Source organism: Cimex lectularius, unplaced genomic scaffold, assembly GCF_000648675.2.
Source record: "Cimex lectularius strain Harlan isolate CLEC.00 unplaced genomic scaffold, Clec_2.1 scaffold287, whole genome shotgun sequence".
NCBI classification, from domain to species: domain Eukaryota; kingdom Metazoa; phylum Arthropoda; class Insecta; order Hemiptera; family Cimicidae; genus Cimex; species Cimex lectularius.
In genome coordinates, this window is record NW_019392990.1 from 528,352 (window position 1) to 550,246 (window position 21,895).

General features: G+C 36.1%; 2 protein-coding genes and 1 long non-coding RNA gene across 3 annotated transcripts in view; 1 reads left to right on the forward strand and 2 right to left on the reverse strand.

Annotated features, from left to right (window-relative positions):
- Positions 1 to 13,794, forward strand: part of LOC106670304 — a 281,929-nt gene extending 268,135 nt beyond the window's left edge. Inside the window, exons 27-29 of the mRNA XM_024229610.1 lie at positions 11,216 to 11,377; positions 11,440 to 11,727; positions 13,239 to 13,794. Of these exons, the coding sequence (XP_024085378.1) occupies positions 11,216 to 11,377; positions 11,440 to 11,727; positions 13,239 to 13,379 (591 nt within the window). The 3' untranslated portion in view covers positions 13,380 to 13,794. The remainder of the gene's footprint in view (positions 1 to 11,215; positions 11,378 to 11,439; positions 11,728 to 13,238) is intronic.
- A 1,378-nt stretch (positions 13,795 to 15,172) lies between these two features.
- Positions 15,173 to 17,406, reverse strand: LOC106670310. The gene is made up of 3 exons (XR_001341053.2): positions 17,348 to 17,406; positions 16,179 to 16,288; positions 15,173 to 16,114 (listed from the first exon to the last, which is right to left on the reverse strand). It is a non-coding gene; the product is annotated as an uncharacterized LOC106670310 (long non-coding RNA).
- Positions 17,407 to 18,108: 702 nt separating this feature from the next.
- Positions 18,109 to 18,636, reverse strand: LOC112127968 (tetraspanin-9-like). Its single transcript, XM_024229609.1, has one exon. The coding sequence runs from the start codon at positions 18,634 to 18,636 to the stop codon at positions 18,109 to 18,111; it is 528 nt and encodes a 175-aa protein (XP_024085377.1).
- Positions 18,637 to 21,895: the final 3,259 nt, after the last annotated feature.

Below are 21,895 nucleotides of genomic sequence, written 5' to 3' on the forward strand. Positions count from 1 at the left end.
GTAAATAAACAATTTTTCTTTGAAATCTTTCACCGTACTCTATTCCTTTTATAACGTACGGAAACAATGCTTGATCGTCCACGTTTCCGCGATTGGCGGAAGTCAGTAAAAATACTGTCGAAGCGTTTCATCTCGCTTCTTTTTAGAATTTGACAATAGGAGATGGATTTCAGCGCTGTTGATTGGTTTAGAGAATTCTCGTTCCAAAGCGTCTTTTAATAGGTCCGACGAAAAAAGGCCTCTTTCTGGCTTTACAAACAAGGCCGCAGAACATGAGGGTTTCGTCTTAGAAAAATCACCTTCTCATTGAAACGTCGCGTTGGTGGTTGATTCGCCGGTCATGTCGAGAGACATGTTTGTAATTCCTTCAACCTGATTATGAGTGTTTAATTCTCGAAATCCAGATTGATATAAACAACAAAGTATCATTTACTATCATTTGGAGGATTAAAATAGGAAAAATTGGCAACGTGATTATGAAATCACAGGTAGGATAAAGAGAAGACGCTTTGCACTAACCTAATATTAGCTGCCAGATATGGTTTAAAATTAAAAAACTTTCCCAGAAAATGATTAAGGCATTGATAGACTAAGATTTAGCCATAATTGTCTCCCGGTAAATGTCAGGAGAATTGGTGTTGTGGGGCCGCCATTTGTCCACGTGACAGCATATCCATGGCGAACCCAGACCATGTGATATTGGCGTGCTTCAAAACCATGGTTGCTAGCAGATGCGTCTCCTCATTAACAGCGGAATACAGCTACCTACTAGGGTATCTCTTACTATCCGGGAAATAGACAAAGATTAAATAATGAAGGCGTTTACAACATAACAGTCAGAAATGATTTGCAAATGTAATAACTTAAGAATACTTAGAAGAGCTTTGAGTCCCCAGGCTATTAAGTACGGTCGGTCGGCTGGAGGCTCTGGTCAAGTCCAAGACATGAGCCAATATTGTTTCAGTACAAGGTCAGAAAAAAAATCTATCATTTACAAATTGATTTATAGTGAGAAAGCGATTTGTAAAAATGAACGTAATTGTCAGCAGGTTAAAATAAAAACAAACTCACTAGTTTTCGGGGTTTTTAGATGAGATAAAAAAGTCAGTGTGACGAGCGGGATTCGAACCCACGATCTTCGGCTAGATACGCCGCTGCTCTAACGTGAATTCCATCCACTCAGGCACCAACTTCCCATTCCAACTCCACCTTTTTGAATTTTCCCTCCTTTGTGCCATTTTTCAAATGTCGTGTAATCTATTTGATTCTAGGCGAAAAATGAATTGGCCACGGAGAGCTTTAGTGAAGATATACTTCATTTAACTTATTAAATTCACTAGTTATCGGGGTCCGCTTGACCAACTAATATCTTTCATTTAATTAAGGCTTTTAGTTGAGATAAACAAAACAAACGTGCCTTTTTGAAATCTGCGTTTAAATCGAAACGTATTGATATTTTAAAATTTAACATTTAACTTACCATACGGTCTTCCTCCTGTCATGCCATGGCGGGGGTTTTTCGCCGGGGGACCGTGCTCACGAACCCGCTCGACAAAATAGAAAACTTCATGGGTAATATGCCAACATAACCCCCCCCCCCCCAAAAAAAACACACATATAAGAATTGTCACCATGGCTAATATGCTAGATCATACCCCCAAAAAAAAAAAAAAATAAATAAATAAAATAAAAACTTTTTTTCGGACAATTCGCGAATTGAAATTATTTTATGAATTTAGATAATGAAATATTATTCCTACCTTCCTGCTCTGGCCTCGTTCCAGTCATGCCTGGAGCGGATTAGACCGTCGAAACACCATTTATTACAACCGATCTTATCTTCGGCTGTGGAAGTGAATGCTGCCTCTTATTCTGTGAAATAACAATGTTAGCTAGATATGAATTATTAATAAGCCATCCGTTAATGGAGGGTGATTTTTATTACCAGTTTGACGTAAGTTTATCAAATTAATGGTGGAAACTTTTTTTGAAATCGATAACAACAAAAACGTGCAATTTTAAAGTAAAACTAATGCAGGTTTTAAAAAATAAAGCCTAAAATCTGGCTTTTTAATTTCAAGACAGATTGAATACGAATAAAGCTTGACAGTTGTGACGGCCCTTGAGCGGGAACACATTTACCCGATGCAACGCTATGCGACGCTACCAGACGCCTTGTCACGTTTTGGTAGGGTGTGCACATCTATGCGACGTCAAGCGCACGCCTCGTACAGTCACGCAGCGTGTATCACAATAATCACTATCACAATCGCAACGCCTCTTTTGTTCTTAATGCATTATTTTGAACAAAACCTTGTAATAAATTATTAGTTAAATTTTATGAGCACAACCATGTAATAAATTGTTAGTAAAGTTTTATGAGCACAACCATGTAATAAATTGTTAGTAAAGTTTTATGAGCACAACCATGTAATACATTGTTAGTTAAATTTAATTGTTTGAAATAAAGATATTCTGGTGTTTTGATAAATTTTCTTCCTAACCATCATATTTAAATAATTTTTATAAAAACTTACGAATTTATGATTTTTCCTTTGGTTTACATTAAAATAGGAATGTTGTAATTAATATAACCACAAAATTACATATACTTAGTTTGAAATAAACTATAAAAAAATATGAGTGTCCTGTTCTGAAACTACTTGACGAAAATGGTGTAATTTTATGGGCAAAACCATGAAATAAATTGGTAGTTAAATTTTATGAGCAAAACCGTGTCATAAATTGTTAGTTAAATTCATTATATCAAAAAATGGTATTCCGGTGTTTGATCAATTTTCTACCAAAACATTATTTAAATTAATTTAAAAAACTAATGAATTTTTTTATCTCGGTTAGTTAATTTGGTTTATATTAAAATATGTATTTTGTAATTAATATAACGACAATAATACATGTAGTTTGAATAAAAATAAGAGTATCCTGTTCTTTTGTCTTCGACTGTACTCGATGCTACCCGACGATACAGTGGGCATCGCAGAGCGTTGAGTAGAGTAGCGTTGCGTGGAATCGGGCAGATGTGCACGTGGGTAATGCAATCTTATGGAAATGGATTTTGGATTTGCGTCGGGTAGCGTCGCATGGCGTTGCATCGGATAAGTGTGTTCCCGGCTTTAGTAACGGCCACTGTGATCATTCAGGGATCTCTATTCCCAATGGTCAGTTTTTCATCCCTGCCTTGCGGTAGACTTGCAAACTGGCAATGTTTTCAGATGATGAACTTTTGATTATCGCACTGATTTTGGATGAAGGAGAGGAACCACAAGCGAGAAAACGGACGTGTATCCATCAAGCATGGAACAAGTGTGGAGCAGAAGGGGGAATTTGCTACAATTTACAAAGAATTAGTGGACGATGAAGTAAAATTTTGCTTGCTGCATAACTTAAGACTTAAACGTCTTAATAAATTAAGAAATACGATATATGCACGCACAATTAATTACGTACTTCCTATTCTTATTAGTGTATTCGAGGAGTGAAAGTCGAACACTACAAACTGTACATTTACAGGGAGGGAACGCAACGACAGATGTATTTCTTGTACAAAAAATATTAGTTGATCATTTCAATTCTGATGCTGGATCTCTCCCGTGGTTATCATATCCCCAGCTTTAAAACAAGTTCTAATCGTAGTTCATAATTTACTGTACCCTGTTCACAATGTAAATACGACTGAAATGTACACGTAATTTACTCAACATCTGCTTTCATTTCTGCTCCTGTTTTCTTTCTGAGATTATTTTTGAAATCTGAGTCCAGTACATATTTTGAATTTGCCTGATTAAACAACACAGGATTATTTCGCATCAACTATCGTCATTCATGTTGTACACCCGTGAAAACTGTTAAATATCGCCAACTAGAAATCCGACGAACGCGGTCCGGTGACAACGGCAGCACTGCTGCCAATAACGCGCCGGACGAGTTTGAAGAAAGCTCTTCAGTTTCCAAGAAGAATATTTTCAAACCCGCTGGTGTAACAAAATGCCGGTCACGGCACTGTGACGTTACTTGTGTGAGTGAATTGACGTTAAAGTTGTGTGAAATATTTTTTCTCAAAAACAATACTATTAATAAGTTGTACTTGATAGTGTCTTTTTAGAAATTCTCCTGTCATTTTGTACTACTTATACACCTAAAAATTGATTTAAATCCCAAAACCGATAATCAATAATTCCATTATATGAAACTTTTTTCTTTTCTTTAATGAGGATTGAGCGAAACGGCGTCTATTACACTTTGACCGTTCCAGCATGAAGAGCTGTCGCATGAAAGGCGAGCCGGGTGTGAACTCTATCTTTGATGAAGAAGGGCTGCTATGTTTTAGGCAAATGGCTGGTCAAGGGACGTAATCCGCCATAGGCAGGAATCGATGGAGCGTTATACTCGCATAATCACCCTGCCTTGTGCCCGGAGGTGTATCATCAAAGGAGGCGTGAAGGAGTAAACGGCATCGCCTTCCTAAATATGGAACTTTTCGGTCTTAATGTGCACATATATTGTACGAAGTTGTTATAAAATTGTTGTACGAAATATTTACTGAAAAACGCTTCCCCCTTTAAAGCCATTATTATGCACCCTTTGCGATTTTTGTAGTTCTTTTGCAAATGATCGACTAGTGGTAGTCACGATCTTCGTGTTAACCCTGTTAACTCTGTTAGGTCCTGTTAGATCGAGAAAAATGATGACGTAGACTTGTAAGAATCGGCTAGTTAACATTGCTCGATCTAACAGGCCGGGGCCAATGTTAGACGTTAGGTCGAAAATCTAGTCACATTGCTGTCCGTTGGGGCGTAGGTAACCAACATGGCAGCCATGCATTTAACAACTGTTTTGTGTTTACATGTACTTTTATTCTTAAATACGCATTAATTAAATCAGACCAATACCTTTCTATTGTTCATTTCTGACCTCACCTTATACTCTCATTCATAATCGATACATCCCATATCCTATAAAACTGTAGGCTGTTAAATGTTAGGATACAAGTTAGATATGTCGGCACGAATTGAAGCGTGTCATTTGTTAGTACTTTACGAGTGCATTGAGAGCATTTTGAATGAAAGAGTTGACTAATTTTCCTTTTTTATTAACTTCTGGCATCCTAAAATTTAACCCAAAAGAAAACCAAAACAAACAAATACAAGCCTTCAAGGACTGTTATAGTTTTATTTTCGGTTCTACCAAACGCCACGCGCAGCATTGCGGAAAAATTGAAGTTTAACATGCTAAGAAAAGAAGAGAACGTTCACGATCTTACTGGACACTTCTCTATTCGAGTTAACATCTTACAAACATCGTGAATACCCCTCCCGTCCAATATATCGGAATAGAGTTTAGTCAGTAGGCAGTGGTAGAAGTCAAAATATTTGCTTCTAAACGTTTGATTGGAGAGGTGCACCTTATTTTTTCCAAATCTATGTTAGACATTTTTTCTTTAAAGTTGATATATTTTATCTAATTAGCACAACTTTGTTCTTAATCATGGTCTAGCGTACCAGTTTGCCTTTTACAATCCCCAACTGATTTATAACGCTGTTCTCTATAAAATTCCATTCATTTCTTTGTTTAGACAGACTTTCGTTTAGGGTTAATCATGAAAAATATAAACGATTATGTATGGATTTGATCATTGGCATCACCATGTTTTAAATTGATGATGACCTAATTGACCTCTGGGGAGGAAAGGAAGGTCATTTTGCAGACCGTTGTTCTGAACATTTATCAACGTATCAACCTAAACCCTATCAATGAAGATCAGCTTCTTATTCTAGTTAGTTTTGTCCTCTTACTCGAATCCTATCCTTCTACTTCCACAACTTACGATATACAAGAACCCCTTGAGATTTGTGCTATACGTGGAGGCGACACTGAACGGAGAAAGATGTACTTAATCGTAGGTTCACATTGAAAAAACATTCCTGCCCTCCATCGCACGCACATCAACAAAAGAATTGACAACGACTTCCATTCATGTCAGATACTTTGAATATACCTAGACAAAAGACTGGCGTGTAATACCCACTTAAGATTGAAGACACTTTTGTTTTCGGTGTGGTATTAGTATACCAAAATTTACAGTATAAGCTTTGATGAGATTGTTATTCCAAGATAGCCGACCTGTTTGTATACAACGATACTTAAAACCAAATAGAACAGCCAGGTAATATCTTTCTACCTTCACACGTCAATTTAAATTATTTTTTTCAAGATGGGTATATGCGGGAAGGTTAAAGATTTCCAATTAAATTTATTTTTCTATCACTTAACGATTGTACTAAAAACAAAAACTAAAAAATGTGATAAAGAATTATTTGATGATCATCTCTGCCATTATTATAATTGCATCTCTGATCATAATCACAGTATCTTATCTCCTTAGTAAACTAAATATGGAACGTTTCGGTCTTTATGCGTACTATTGTACTAAGTGTTATTGTATTATCAAACAGAATATTTACTATAAACACTCCGCCGTGCAAAACTCATTATTATGCACCGTTTGCGATTGTTATGTTCTTTCAGAAATCATCGAGTATTTTAAAATAATGTTTATTTAACACGTTCAATATCGGAAAATGTGTAGTGTTTAGTCAACACGACAGACAAGAATAACACATCTACACGGAAAACAAACACTTTGAGCTTTGAAGATGATCTCAATAGAGATCGAAACGTTGGAACGATAAAGAAAATGTTTTTCTAAAACCTACGTCACACCAGACCGCATCTCACGACCTCCGAATAATCAGATCGGAAAATGTTATAATAGCTCGTCACCTTGCTACTGTTTCTAAATCTACGTTAGACATTTTATCTATAAAGTCCAACATTTTTATCCTACTAGTACAACTTTGTTCTTAACCATGGTCTAGCAAGCCACTTGGCGTTAAGCAACCCACAAATGATTTAGGTCGCTATTCTAAATAAAATGTCCATTCATTCCTTTATTTCGCCAAACAATTTTGTTTAGGCTGAACCTTGCTTTAACTTGATGATGACCTAATCGACTTCTGGAGAAGATAAGAAGGTCGTTTTGTACGCTGTTGTTCCTAACGTTTATCAACTTGTCAAGCGTAAGCCCTGTGAATGAAGACCTTCTTATGATAGTTAGTTTTCTCATTTCTATTCTGAAACGTCATCAGCCACATTTGAATTCAGTGCTTTGTCAGAAAACCCCGAGAAATCTAAAAGCGGTTGGAGTGGGAAGGAAATAAAATAGTACCCCCAGGGACGGCGTATTGGTTATACATCACACCAAAGGACTTATGATGATAATGTATACTAGGAAGTTGGGTTTGTACTCCCCAGGAACTGCATTGACTTTCGCTACTACCATTTATTTTGTATCCTAGGTTGTCTCCATTCATTCGTTGCTTCGCATTCCAAGATATGTTTTTCCTCCTCTTATAATTCTCATCCTCCGCATAATCTGCAAATAAGATCGTCGTTGAATATGCCCATGTTTTGTAGATGTTTTTTTGAGATGCTTGACAGGTCTTATCACTCCTCTGAGTCTGGCCAATTGCAGAATAAATTTGCCAGTCTTAGTGAGGGTTGACCAACTGTTTCTGTGAAAAATGAGAACAAAATGAAAAGTCAACTTTGACTGGACCTTCCAAGTGGTTTTAGACATCTGATATATTTGTAATAAAGGCAATTCTAAGTTTCAGTATGGTATCATCTCACTTAAACGAACAGATCTATGATTGCAAATGTTATCCTAGAAAAATACAAGAAAATAAAATGATCAGCTGGTATACAAACAGTGAGATAGTATAAAATAGTCAAATTTCTGATTCAGTTTAGAGTCCATCAATCTTCCATTCATCCATTGATTCAATGATGGAGGGATATCAAGTACTCCACGACCCTATTTGGGCATGCAAATTGGAACGAGTGTGAATAGGATCTGACTGCGTTGGAGGCCGAGATGACCTAGCTATTGATATGCCCTGGAGCTGAACCTTCGTGGATGGAAGGATAAGACCCAGGTCTGAACTCGGACTGCCAACACCGGAGGAGTGATTCTCAAGGCCGGCCGGTAATTTATTGTAAATCCAACAAATTGGTATCGCCGGGGGCTGCGAGAAATAATAAGTTATAGGCACAATTCAACACATGTGCGTGTATGTGCAGATTTAAGTGTAAATGAATCATTAATCAGTAATCAGCTGATCAAATATAAAAAAGAATTTCTGTAAATGGGCTTTGTTCCGCTTTGAAAATTGTTATATAACAACATATGTGTGCAATATTTTGAATTGATTTGGCCTTCTTTTGTTGTTATCTGACTCCATGTTTGAGGCGAAAACGGATTTCACTATTTCTTAAATAACAATATTTATCAATTATATGCTGCATATATTCTTTCTTTGTCTACTTTTTATCTTTGCCTGAATGGTTGTTCAGTTCCACCGTTTTTGACAATGTTAATCATCTAAAAATATGCTACAATGTTTTTGTATGGTAAAAAAAAGAAAATATACTAGGTCAAAGAAGAAACTGTTGTATTCAAGTAGTCGGCGGTGGCGCGGGTTGAGAATCAGTGACGAGTATTGTAGATTTTCGGTCATAGTTATAGCGAACAAAACTGAAAATCACAATCGTAGCCAAAATTATGCACACTATTTCCAAACAAATCATCGTAAAGCAAAGCCCGCCAAGGACGTCGTATTTTCTGCGTGCGCTTTCCAGTATAGCATCATAGCAAGCAACCTCATACGCTGTCGCATTATTACAGTCGTTTAAATAAATATTACAACAAGACGGTGGTAAGTGGTCAATTTTCCACTTATCAATGCCAAAAGCACTGCAGCACTCGAACATATCTTGGATAAACGTGATACTTTTGTTGTACTTGTCGATGTCGTTATACCAAATTTCCAATCGTTTCTTCAGTTCTGGTTGAACCAGTGGGTACAGTGCGAACGCCAACGCTCCTAAAATAATTTTCAGCAGCACCATTAAAATAAGAAGGGTGATATAAATCTGAAGATATTTCTTCTTTTTCATAATAATTCCCGCGGCGCCGAAGGTGGCGACTGTAACAATAATCAATGCTCCTACGATGACAAAGGCGCTCATAACCATTAGATAAGATTTGATCAGATTAATTAGATTTTCGCCGTAGACTAGATAAATTATTCCGATCAATAACAAATTCATGCCGAACACTGCGCACAAAAGGTTAATTGTTAGGAGAGTTAACCTAATTAGAAAAAATAGAGGTCTTCCGCACTGCATCTTGCCGTCTAATCTCAAAATTTAAACACATACACTAACAATTTTATGTGAATTTTTTTAACAAATTTATGCTACAAATAATTTCTACTAAAAATAAACTTACTCTAAGATTTAATTAATCATATGGGTTAAATATCTATCACAAATGGCCCATCATCGATTCGTATTATTATTTTCAGTAAAACATAACAATTTTAATTTCGTGCTTCTCTTTCGCCGAATATCGTAGATAAATAGTTAATAAAAAAAATATCGTTAAAATATATTTTACAACTTCTCTACTGCATTAATTTTTTTTGTATCAATGCAGTAAAAATATTCAATCCATTTTTATGAGTAGTAATGAAAGAATATACATTTATTACATCGAAGACAAAATTGATATTCTTAGTAGATAATACAACTACGTGTTACATTTCATTTAAAGTCTAAAGTATTGTCTTTTTTCGTCCCATTGAATAATAAATGTACCTATGTAAAGTCTTTTATTACTTCGGCACCCAAGGCTTTGTCTACTTATCTCTTTCCCTCCATTTCGTTATAACTCACTCGTCTCTTATCAGTCTGTTCCCAGTAAAGAGAACAAGTGTCTTATGCTATTCCGGGTCGCCCGTCGGTTGAATGTCATATTGACTATACTTTCTTTTTTTCTTTTTTTTTAAATTCAGCAACAGTCGTCCATTCTGAACATATCGAGCAGGTTTTATACCAGTTGGAAGAAGAAGATGGAAATATCTGGGCGGGATTGTCAAAAGTGCCAAAAGCGGATTATACAGGTTGCGAATTGCTGTGTCCCTCCTGATTTTTATCATAAGCTGTACTTATTATATAAAAAATATCAGGGATAAGGCAAATTTGAAAAAACACGCATTTTCTCCGTCAAGCTTTCGAAGATAAAATCCCCTTCAGCAGTATCAAAAATTACTTATAACACTGGAAATTATGGCTTCTGGAGAAAGATCTCGTCCACTCTTCAAAACTAAACTCATAAATTTATTACGGTTTGAGAAACATGTTTGTAATTCCTTCAACAACATTATGAAAAACATAGCTGCCAGATATGGTTTAAAAATAAAAACTTTCCCAGGAAATTATTATGGCAATGATTAGACAAGATTTGGCCACAATTGTCTGCCGGTACATGTCAGGAGAATTGGTGTTGTGGAGACCGCCCTTTGTCGGCGTAACCAAGTAGAAATTTCCGCCGTCGACCAGGGATCAGAAATTTCTGAGATAGAAGTACTTGCCGGTGTGCCACAAGGATCAATACTCGCTCCCTGGTTGTACACCATTTTTTATTTGATATAAAATAAATAATGTTGTAAAAACAAAAATCTGTACATATTATTTATCTTATTTGTTTACACATTTGATGAGCTGTCTTATGCTTCCTATTTTGCCCATAAAATCAGTTTTGAGTGATTTATGTTGTCCAACGGTAAAATTTCAGTTGTAGAAGACGTACATTTTTACGTTTTAATAAGCTTTTATTAATATCATTAACCAACTTATAAATTTGAGTCACCTATGAATTAAACTGATGTTCTTGCATAAAAATTAATTATTTGTTACAGTGACAAAAATTTAAAAATCTACCCCAAAAGTGAAATTTAGCATACTAGAAGCCGTTACAAAACACTTAAACTAACTTTACGTTGTAAGTTATTTTACGATTGCTTTAATAATAAAATCATTACACAGAAAACATGTAGCACATCAAAATTCGAGCCAACAATATAATTTATATACCGTGTATATATATATGTATATTTTGATCGTTTTCGATTTTTTCTGTTCTGATCTGTACCGATCTATTCTGTCGAACCTCCCTGGTTTGACCTATCAGTATCATTTTGATTGCTGTTTAATTGGCTCATTTTATTTCTCAAATTATTCTATTTTATTGATAGTATTTTTTTTAGTTACAATAACATCTCATGTGTTGCAGTTATTAAACTTGGTGGTAAGAGGAGAGTTGCCATGTTCGAAAGAGGAGGCTGCAGCCTTGGCCGGAATACAGCTGAGAATCCAGGAAACCTGGGGACGACCCCACAACCACGGTCCGATCTCGCCTGACGACAACACCCTCAAACCGATTTCAGAAGACAAGGTAATGAATTTTTACACTTATTTTAGGACACATTGGTAAACCGTCGTGTGATGTTGCTGCAGGAGAGTTTCCTTCTCCCCGTGCCCAACTTCGGCGGAGGAAACATGGTCCGCCCCGTCAGTCCGCTCGTAGAAGAAGCCGAAACAGAAGAGGGCGAGGGAAAAAGCACAGGTGAGAGGACGCCTCAAGGAGCGGTGACCGTCGCACCGCCCATCATCAGGGCACCGAGCCTTTTGAGGAAATGTTACCCGTCCAGCTCACAGCAAGTACCATTTATGCCCTCGGGCCACCTCGAAGACTGCCTCCCTCCATGCTATCATGGTACCAAAGCAATGGCCAAACTAGTCAAGGTAAGATATATAATATATATAATACATAATAATACATGTTCTTTGTCCGTTGTACGTAAGAAAGCGTAGCTCTTAGACGAAAAAAAGTTACAAATCCAGATGTTAACAAGTCTGAACACATGATTTACGCTCCATCATGAGACATGTCCTATTTAAACAACCAACCACTCCAATTTGATTGGACCCTGGAGATAGGAATAAATCGAATATTCCACAAACGATGTAAAATGTTTTGGTACTTATTGAACCAACTATCTGAAGGTGAAGCAGAACTAGTGGGCAGTGCAGAATGTCAAAATTTCTCCTTTCCTGTCGTTTTAAGAGACCAAGAAGCTACACAATATTGACTTATCCGCGATAGTCATGTACGCCATAAAAGCACAGTAGACCTACTTCCTTGACACGGTGCGGTGAAAGAAGGTCAAATCTCTCAGCCTACGTTGTTCGCCACATCGAAATTTATTAAATGATTGATTAAGCCGTAGGCTTATTGTAATTAAAATTTAAAACAATTAAAATAAAATAATTAACAAAAAAAAATGCATAACAAAAAGGAAAAATGAGAAAATCACTTGCCGATAGTAGCAATGTTTCACTCACCTTACAATTCGCTCCTGCAGGATAAGGAACACACTTACCTGACACAATGCTACGCCTTGTCCGGTTTTGGTAGGGTGTGCATATCTTTGCTACGTCAGGTACTCGCCACGAACAGTCACACAGCGTGTAACACAACAATCGTCACACTGCGTGTAACACAATAGTCAGTATCACAATCGCAATTGTTATTTAACCAATTGTTAACCCTAATTGTTATTTAAATACCCTACCAATTGTTATTTAACCCTAACCATCCCTAACCAATTGTTATTTAAATTTTATGAGCACAACCAGGTAATACATTAAAATAAAGTTTTCGGTATTTTATAAATTTTCTGCCTAACCATCATAATTAAATAATTCTTGTAAAATGTCATGAATTTTTGATCCCGTTTAATTTGGTTTACATTAAAATAAGCATGTTATAATAAATATAAGACAAAATTACATATACATAGTTCGAAATAAATACGTGTTCGGTATTCAGCGAGCTCGTCGTTTGTGGGAGGTAATCTTTTGCCCAAATGTGTTGCCAGATCTATTTTACGACACTTTGCCACTCAAATCACTCACTTGATTGAATCTGGAGCTTCTGTGTATTAAAAATCCTTAAGCGTCAATAGGCAATAACTTGCAAAATAAAATGTTATCTAATATAAATAATAAATATAAGAAAAAGACAGATAAGTTACGGCAAAAGTAAAACAAAGTTATTTTCTTATTTTAATAATAAAACTATCAAATAAAATTATAGTATTAGTTTTAAAATAAAAAAATTAATTAAACAAAGCAACAACTGAAGAGCTCTTCAATGAATTAAGAAAAGAAAGAAAAACTAAGTTAGAATAAAGATACAAAAAATATATTTCAAATTAACTAAAAATTCACTTGTGAGTACTCTTGATTTATAGATGCGATGTAGCGTTGCGGTTGTACGGGAAAGACTGATGAAGTCGGGTCCACTTATACTGCGATGCGGGAAGATGTCAGGCATGCGGTTGTCGTGTATCAAGAAGAAGGACACAACTGATTGTAGTGCGGCGGACGAATAATAATAATAACGCCCGTATTGCTAAACAGAACTTAAACTATCGGATTCACAATACAAAATAACTTATACAAAATATAGTAATAGCCTGAAACATCTAAATTTAAAGAAACGGAGTGTGTGCAGTCTTCTTGGCGGTTGTGACGCGACCGGTCCAGTTTACTGGACTTGACAAAAGGAAGGGCTGTTTCCATAGTAATGAAAAATACAAAACAAATCGCCGTAGTAACGGCGACCTGTAAACACTGGTGCCCATGTCAACCGAAAGCGTAAACATTTGGTTCCCATAGTAACGGGAGGCGTAAACATTCGTTCCCCGTGGCAACGAGATCAAACAAACTCTAACTTAAATTAAAAACAAAAATACAATTTAAATCCAGGCGTAAACAATACGAGTATCCGGTTCTGACGCTACTCGACGAAAATGGTGTAATTTTATGAGTAAAACCATGAAATAAATTGTTAGTTAAATTGTATGAACAAAACCATGTAATCAATTTGTTGGGTTAAATTTTATGAGCAAATCCATAAAATAAATTGTAGTTAAATTTCATGAGCAAAATCGTGTAATAAATTTCAGTTAAATTTTATGAGCAAATCCATGTAGTAAATTGTTAGTTAAATTTTATGAACAAAACCATGTAATCAATTTGTTGGGTTAAAATTTATGAACAAACCATGTAATAAATTGTTAATTAAATTTTTTGAACAAATCCATGAAATAAATTGTAGTTAAATTTCATGAGCAAAATCGTGTAATAAATTTCAGTTAAATTTTACGAGCAAATCCATGTAATAAATTGTTAGTGAAATTCATTCTATCAATAAATGGTATCACGTGTTTTGAATTAGAATTCCAATCTGCTGGTGTTATCACGCAGTCACATATGCAGGATGGTACAACAAAACAAGAAGAAGATTGAATGTTCATAGAAAAAATATTCTGTTGCTTATTGACCTTATTGGACATGATAGGTCAAACGTAAACATAGAACCAAAACAAAAAAGAAAAATAAATTCCCCCTCGACAATATTATAGCTAGTTAAAATATTATTTTTATGTATATTAATTATAGTAAAGAGGATGTCATGGAAAAATCCATGAAAGTGAGGAAAGTAAAGTCTGCGTGTCGACCTGATGCGAGTGTAACAGTGTAATCTTGTTGAAAAATGTAATTAGGCCATGTTAACATTAGTTAAGATGAGATGACATGATTATGTGTTTAAAAGCTTTTTGCTAGATTGAAACGCTTCGGTTGAAAAGGAAAAAAACGGTTGCCCCATTTGTACCACGGGGTCGTTCTACAATTGACTAAGTCCAAATTTACAAGCTAGTGAATATTTTAGCTGTTATCATTATTAATTTTTAAGAGCGTCACTACGGTCAATTCACGCCCTAGCATTTAAACCTTCTATCTTAGGTTAATTATATTCCTTCTGAATGCTATATAGTTCTGACTCAAAACATCCACTCATAAACTAATCTATCCTATTGCCATCCAAAGCTTTAGTTTATCCTTTTAAAATACTTAATTTGGAAGGCCAAATGCATGAAAAACACACATTCCAAATTATAATTTTTTTCCTGTTCTTGAATTACAATTTCGAATTTTTGTTCCATAATTTAAATATTTCCCATAGACTTCTATAGCCAATAATAGTTTTAATAATGGAGTCAGACTTGCAACAGTCTGAGCATGGTTATAGGCTCATCGTAATCGTTTTTCCTTCCATTCAAATTCTATAAATACACTAATGCTACTTGAAAATAATAATAAAATAAAAACACATTTTTTAAGAAGTATAAAAACTCCAGTGTTATTAGAAGTTAAACCTTGCAGTCTTGCAATGAAAAAAGTTTCTTCTTTTTTTAATTACATCATTCAGGGTTTCGGAGGGCACATGTTAGAGAAAACAGTCAACGCTAACACTCATTATGAGAGATTAAGAGGTGAGTATGACTTTTAAGCCATCGTCGTCTGAGGTAACGAGGCGGAGTCTAGGAAGGGAAACTTGTTGAGTCGGTTTGGGAAGTAAGGTTAGGATAGGTTAAGAGCTTCGTAAGACCGTTTTGGATGCGGGATCGAATCAATTTAGACCAAAGTAATTGGATGTGGGAGCCGTTTTCTAATTTACATTTAAACCTGGTACATTTTTGGACAGTTAGAATTGTCTACCATTGTTTGCACCAGTCTTGATAAGTTGATGGTGTTCCTGGATATTGGAGACTGCTTTGATAGGATTAGATGTAATGGTGGTGTTGCGATGCATAGGAAAATTAACAGTATAAACGGGATACACCAAGAATGCCTCCTTGTGAGACGCCGGCTTGTATTGATCTGTTAACTGAGCACTCGTTAAGGCACCCCGTTTTGACGCATAGATCAGTTAATTATGATTCCGGTATAAGACAATGAGGATAGGAAGCTTTTCCGTTTATAAAGATGCCTGAGAGACATATCCTATCAAAAGCTGGGGCCACAAACAGAAATGGTTGCAGGAATGTTGTGTTTTATGGTAAAAACAGATTTCGCTCCTAAAAGTCTTCATAGGTGTCCAAGTCTTGAGTTAGTTGTCTCTTGTCTTGTGTGGGGCTTCCACGTCAGTCTACTGCCTAGATATAGTCCTAAGTATCCGACATGAAGGAAGTCGGTAGCTCCTTTTTATTGACGTACAATGCAGGATGACGTGTCATTTTTCATTGGAAATGCAGTAAAGCTTGCATTTTTTTCTCATTTCCTGAATAACACTGACAATTATAATTCTGCTTCAGAAATTATATAGTAACAACGATTGAACTTACTCACTGAATTCATATTTTAATATCTTGAAACTGATTCGTGCGATCTTTCTCGAAAAGGGTAATATCTGCCGATTTTTCAGCCCTGCCAATCATGTTGAGACCATTGTTGGCTAGAAAACAGTACAAACATTATTAATTAAGAACTCGCATTGCTAGTTTTAATAAATGATTCACGAAAAAATAATGGTTAGACCAATGTCAGTTAAACATGAAAGGAATATGTCGTAAAATAAAACTAGCCTGAATGATGTATCGCTAATTTATAGGGAAATTTTCTCGAATAAAATCGAAGCGAAGAGTTAAAAGTATCTTTCCAAATATGTATGAAGAGTGTATTTAATTGTATCACACAGCACAACACTAGCACTAATGCCAGCATCTCACCGGTAGTACACATACTTTGCGGAGCCAGCCTTTACTGGCACTCAATGTTTATGATTAGGTGTCAAGGAGGTCCCGAGGCCATCGTCGGTTCAGGCGACGTGGCGGTTGTCAGGTTGGGAATGAGTGGAGAGGGCTCAAGCATGGTTAGGATGGTTCGAAAGGTTGGTGTAAAAGGTTTGGAATCTGAACCAGTTCGTTGACAAAATGAATGTTGAGGTCTTTGAGGATAGTGAGGTTAGTGACATAATTCGGTGACAATTGGAAGGACTGGATGCGCTGGATATTGGAAGGCTTGGCAGTAACCTACAGTTCCACTCCGTATGTTCATATTGGTCTTAATAATGTCTTGTGTTAGCTTTTTCTTAATTGTCAAAGTCGATTTCAGTCTTAGAAGTCTTCGTAGTAGTCCTAGTCATGTATTATGTTTTTTGTTTTTTTTTTGAATTTTTAAGTTGGGATTCCACGACAGTCTGCTGTCGAAATACAATCCTAGGTATTTGACTTGAGTGGAAACTGGTATCTCTTTGTAGTTAATGTACAATGGAGGGCAAGGCTGCTTTTTCAGCATAAAAGTACACTGAGTGCATTTTTCTTCGTTCAGTCTTGTCTTTCATTTTTTATATCAGTCTTCGATAAACACAAGGTGTTCCTGAAGGTAGCGTGGACAGGATTCGAGTTAGAGGATAGGATTGCGGTGACGTCCGCGTAGGTGGTGATAATAGTGTCAGGATGCAGTGGTAGGTCAGCAGTATAAATGATATATAGGATAGGATCAAGGATACTACCTTGCGGTACACGCGCCTGTGTCTGTTTGAGTTCTGAGAATTCATTGCCGCACCTCACTCTGAAACAGCGATCAGTTAGGAAGGATTTCAATAAAAGGTAATAATGACAGATTAGGAAGCGCTTAGGTTTAAAAAGTATGCTTGGATGCCAGACCCTGTCGAGAGTCTGTGCTACATCTAAGAACGCGTCCAGGCATAATTCCTTTTTTTCTAGGGCCGATGAGATGGTGTCGACTACTCTAAAACATTGTTGGATAGTGGAATGTTGAGAACGGAAACCGAATTGGTGAGAGGAATGATTTTATAGGTGTCAAGAATTGGTACTAAGCGTTTTAAAAGGAGTCGTTCTAGAATTTGGGACATTGCGAGAAGCAGGCTAATAGGTCTGTAGGATGAGATCTGGTTAGGGGGTTGTGAGCTTTAGGGATGAGAATAATGACGGAATAGGAGAGGGAAGTGAGGGGTTCGTAGGATTGCATTATATATTGCGGTTAAAAATAGGACGGCCTTGTGTGGGAGATTTCGCAGCATACTGGAGGTGATTAGACCATGGCCAGAGTATTTTCTGCGTGGAGATTTGTGGATACGGTATTTACTTCAGAACGATGAAAAGGTTTCGGAGGGTGATGGAGAGGAAGTGGTATGTTAAGGTATTGCATTACTTGTTGGGAGTGGGGGGGGGCTAAAAAATATATACATTCCAAAAATAAACAAGTAAGATAAAGAAATAATTTTATTACATTTTCTGTTAACTAGCGTCTCTAAGTTGCGCTAGTTGGAGGGGCTTCGTCTATTGTTGGCTCAGGGGGATTTACTTGGCGGGCAAAGTTATAGATTACAATTGCAGCAAGGATGCAACACATAATCTCTAAACACAGTATTGTCAAACAGAGCCCCCCGATGACCTTGAATTTCTTTTCAACCTGTTTCACTATGGCGCTATAGCAGGGTGTTTGATATGCCGTATCCTTATTGCAGTCTTGTGGGCTGACTGGGCAACAAGAGTCCGGGAGTTTTTTAACGTCCCACTCCGCCAAACCAAATGCGCTGCAGCATTCGAACATCTCTTGCACCTCGTCGATGTTTTTTTCGTAATTTTCACTGTCGTTATACCACGTACTCAATCGATCCTTCATTTCCTTTTCTACCACAGGGTACATGGCAAATGTCAGAATACCTAGAATGATTTTCAAAATCGCCAGACATATAAGAAGGGTGATGTATGTCTGAAGATACGACTTGTTTTTCTTTATAATTCCGGCTGCCCCGAAGGCACCGACTGCCACCATAATGAATGCTCCGATGACAACACAACAGGAAATAACCAGCAGTTGACTATGGATCACGCCTCTTATTTGTCCTCCGTACACCGAGGAAATGATGCCGATTATTAATAAATTCAAGCCAAAAACTGCACACACGAGGTTAACTGTTAGAAGTATTAGCCTAATAATATACAATACTGTCCTTCCACACTGTACCATATTTGAAACTAGTTTACGAAAATTCAATAACTACAAATAATTTGGTTTCATTTTCGTATTAAACATCACGTAATCATATCTACTAAAAATACTCAATAAAACAATGTCACATGAAAAAGTGATCACATGTTAGTTATTTAAACTTGTATAAGGAAAATTTGAGTCTTTGAGCTTGAAATTTAGCATTTATACCACTGTCGAGGTTTTGTTAAAAGAAGAAGATGATCTGTCTGCATCTTCTTCTTTTAACAAAACCTCGACAGTGGTATAAATGCTAAATTTCAAGCTCAAAGACTCAAATTTTCCTTATACAAGTTTAAATAACTAACATGCTCTGTTGCTTCACCACTGATCACGATGTTCGATCGCCAGAGGCCTCAACTCCTCATGTCAATCCATTGTTGTAATTCCCTCTTTTTTAGCAAATGTTCGAATATCGCGGCATCATATTCTATGTGTTATACTAGTCAATATTCGAATATTGTCGGAAAAAGAGAGCCATTTAAATATTTGTAGGTTGAGAAGAAGGTTGTTGTTTGGGGGACCGAACCTCAAGATAACAACACAGTGTTTGCTCGAATTTCGGGGATTGCGTCTCGCTCGTGATACTAATTTTTCATCTCAACCTTTCTTGCATAAAAATTAATATATAGAAAAATGAAAAAAATTAAAGAAAAAATTTGATTAATTAAATTAAATTAATAAATCATCTACACTCGATGGCACGGTAAAATATAATAAGCTTAAATGCACATAGAAAAAATATTCTGTAGCTTAATGACCTTCTTGGACGTGAAAGGTAAAAAATACATAGACCAAAAACAAAACTTAAAAATAAATTCCGTCTCCACTATCTTTTAGATAACTAAATTAACTTTTAGGTACATTATAGTAAACAGGATGTCATGGAAAATCCATGAAATCGGGGAAAGTCTGCGTGTCTACCTTTTGCGAGTGTAACAGTGTAATATTGTTGAAAAATGTAATTAGGCCATGTTAACATTAGGTAACAAAAAAGACAATTTGATTAAGATAATGAAATAACAGAATTAAATAAGTCCTAATCCTTTTTGAAATATACTCCGTGTAATATATACTAGTTTATAAAATCAACAAAAATGAGATATCATAAGTGCGGGAGTTGCACGGAAGAAGTGGTAAGGATTGGCAAGGCACAGCGAATGCGGGTTGGAAGATCGGAAATTCTAAATTAGGACGGACTCGTCAGAAAATTTAGCAAGTTCAATTCTAAAATCATTAGGAATATTATATTCATACATCAGCAAAGGATGGCTCAAGACAGTTCCGTGTCGAATGATAAACCACATTATGAACAGTTCTTCATTGAAGATGGCGCAATGCTGAAACGCGCTTAAACGAAACTTCATCCGTTCTATCAGCTCCTTGAAAAATTCGTTGATAACAATACTTTATCAATATATTATGAATAGGAAGAACGCGTGTTTACATGTGAAATGTTACATGATGAATATTTCACTTATATTATCACCGTTGCATTATTTCATTTTTTTACTAACTGTGTCCCGGTTCTTAGGCCTGACTGGTTTGCATCCAGGGACTCCAAACTTTTCGTTTGCGTTAATTATCATATAACTTATTATATAATGAATTAATATATTAATTATCACACAATTTATTAAGTTAGGGGGAATCGATTTTTAATCAAATAAATGGACATCATGTTTCTTTCGCTTTTTCATTCTCTCTCTCTCTCTCACTCACTCTCTCTCTCTCTCTCTCTCTCTCACTCTCTCTCTCTCTCTCACTCATGAGAACATATCTGAACTTCTTAAGATTTATTTATTTTTTTTTTATTTCATTTTGTAACATATTGTTCTACTTTAAATTCATTATTTCGATTCTTGGTCGTAATGTATATTGCTATTTGATAGTTATTTAATATTTGTTTAAATAGCTGGTATGTATCCGGTACATTGTTTAAGTTTCGTTGTATGTATTTTAATTTTTTCATTTTTTATAACTAATTATACGTATTCATTTTGGGTTATGGTTCTATTGCTCAGGGAGTGTTTTTATATTTGTATTGCTTGTTGTTTTTGTCGTGAAGAGAGCTTGTTCCCAGGACATAATTAACTTTTCTTTTTTTCTTTCTCTCCCTCTCTTTATATATACGTTTAATCATACTTTCTTACACACTCTATCTATTTTTCTCGTTAGCTTTTTCATACTTTTTCTCTCTGTATTCTCTCCTGGCACTCGCAAGCGCACACATACTCGGAGAGTTAATATCTCATTTATGAATTGTATGGGTCAAATTTGTGCTATGTATTGTTTTCCTTTCGTAATATTTCACTTAAAAATAAAACAAAAGGGTCAAAAATTTCTCAACTCACATCTCGGCCAATATTGGCGTTGATATGGAGTCGAGTCTAAAATAGTTATAATGCTTTTAGCAAGGAAGCCTACCTTTTAATGAGGTTCCAATACGTTGTTAAACGTTTGTTTTAGGCCCTCTTCCATACAAGTCGACGTCATTCTGTCGGCCGTTCCTTTATTGAAAGGTAATTGAAAGGTAAAGTTGTTGTACGCGGGGGATGGGATGCCGTTAGGGTTGGCGGCGGTGTGGTATGAGGGGCAAGGCTTTTAACGAAAGCTTCCCTTGTCACACGAGACGGTTCTGATTCAGTTTATGTTGGGCATTTTGCGTTCCCAGATCGAGTTATGGAGGCGACATGGGTAGAGTAATGCAGTTATCCCCTTCGGCCCGTTGTCCCTACCGCCTAAGACCCGGCAGACAGTAGCTTCCTTTAAAAAACAAACGTCATAAATAGCTATAATTCAAGTTTAGGTAGACGCGGTCGACAGCAGTCACATTTTTCCTTCCTTCAAAGTCAGCCATGTTACATTATTGTTGCAATTGGTCGAAAATGAATAAAATTCTAGTATTCTTTTCTTAGAAATTTTAAATTTTTAACAACAAACAAATTTTTATTTGTATAAAAAAGTAGACGTAATTTGTGTAATTTTGGAGCAAATGGTTGAAAGCTTTTCTTTTGTGTTCAATTATAGGGAGGATAAATTG

Coding starts and splice junctions, on each gene's coding strand:
- LOC112127968 (XM_024229609.1), bottom strand. CDS start 18,636: ATGGTGGCAGTCGGTGCCTTCGGGGCAGCCGGAATTATAAAGAAAAAC.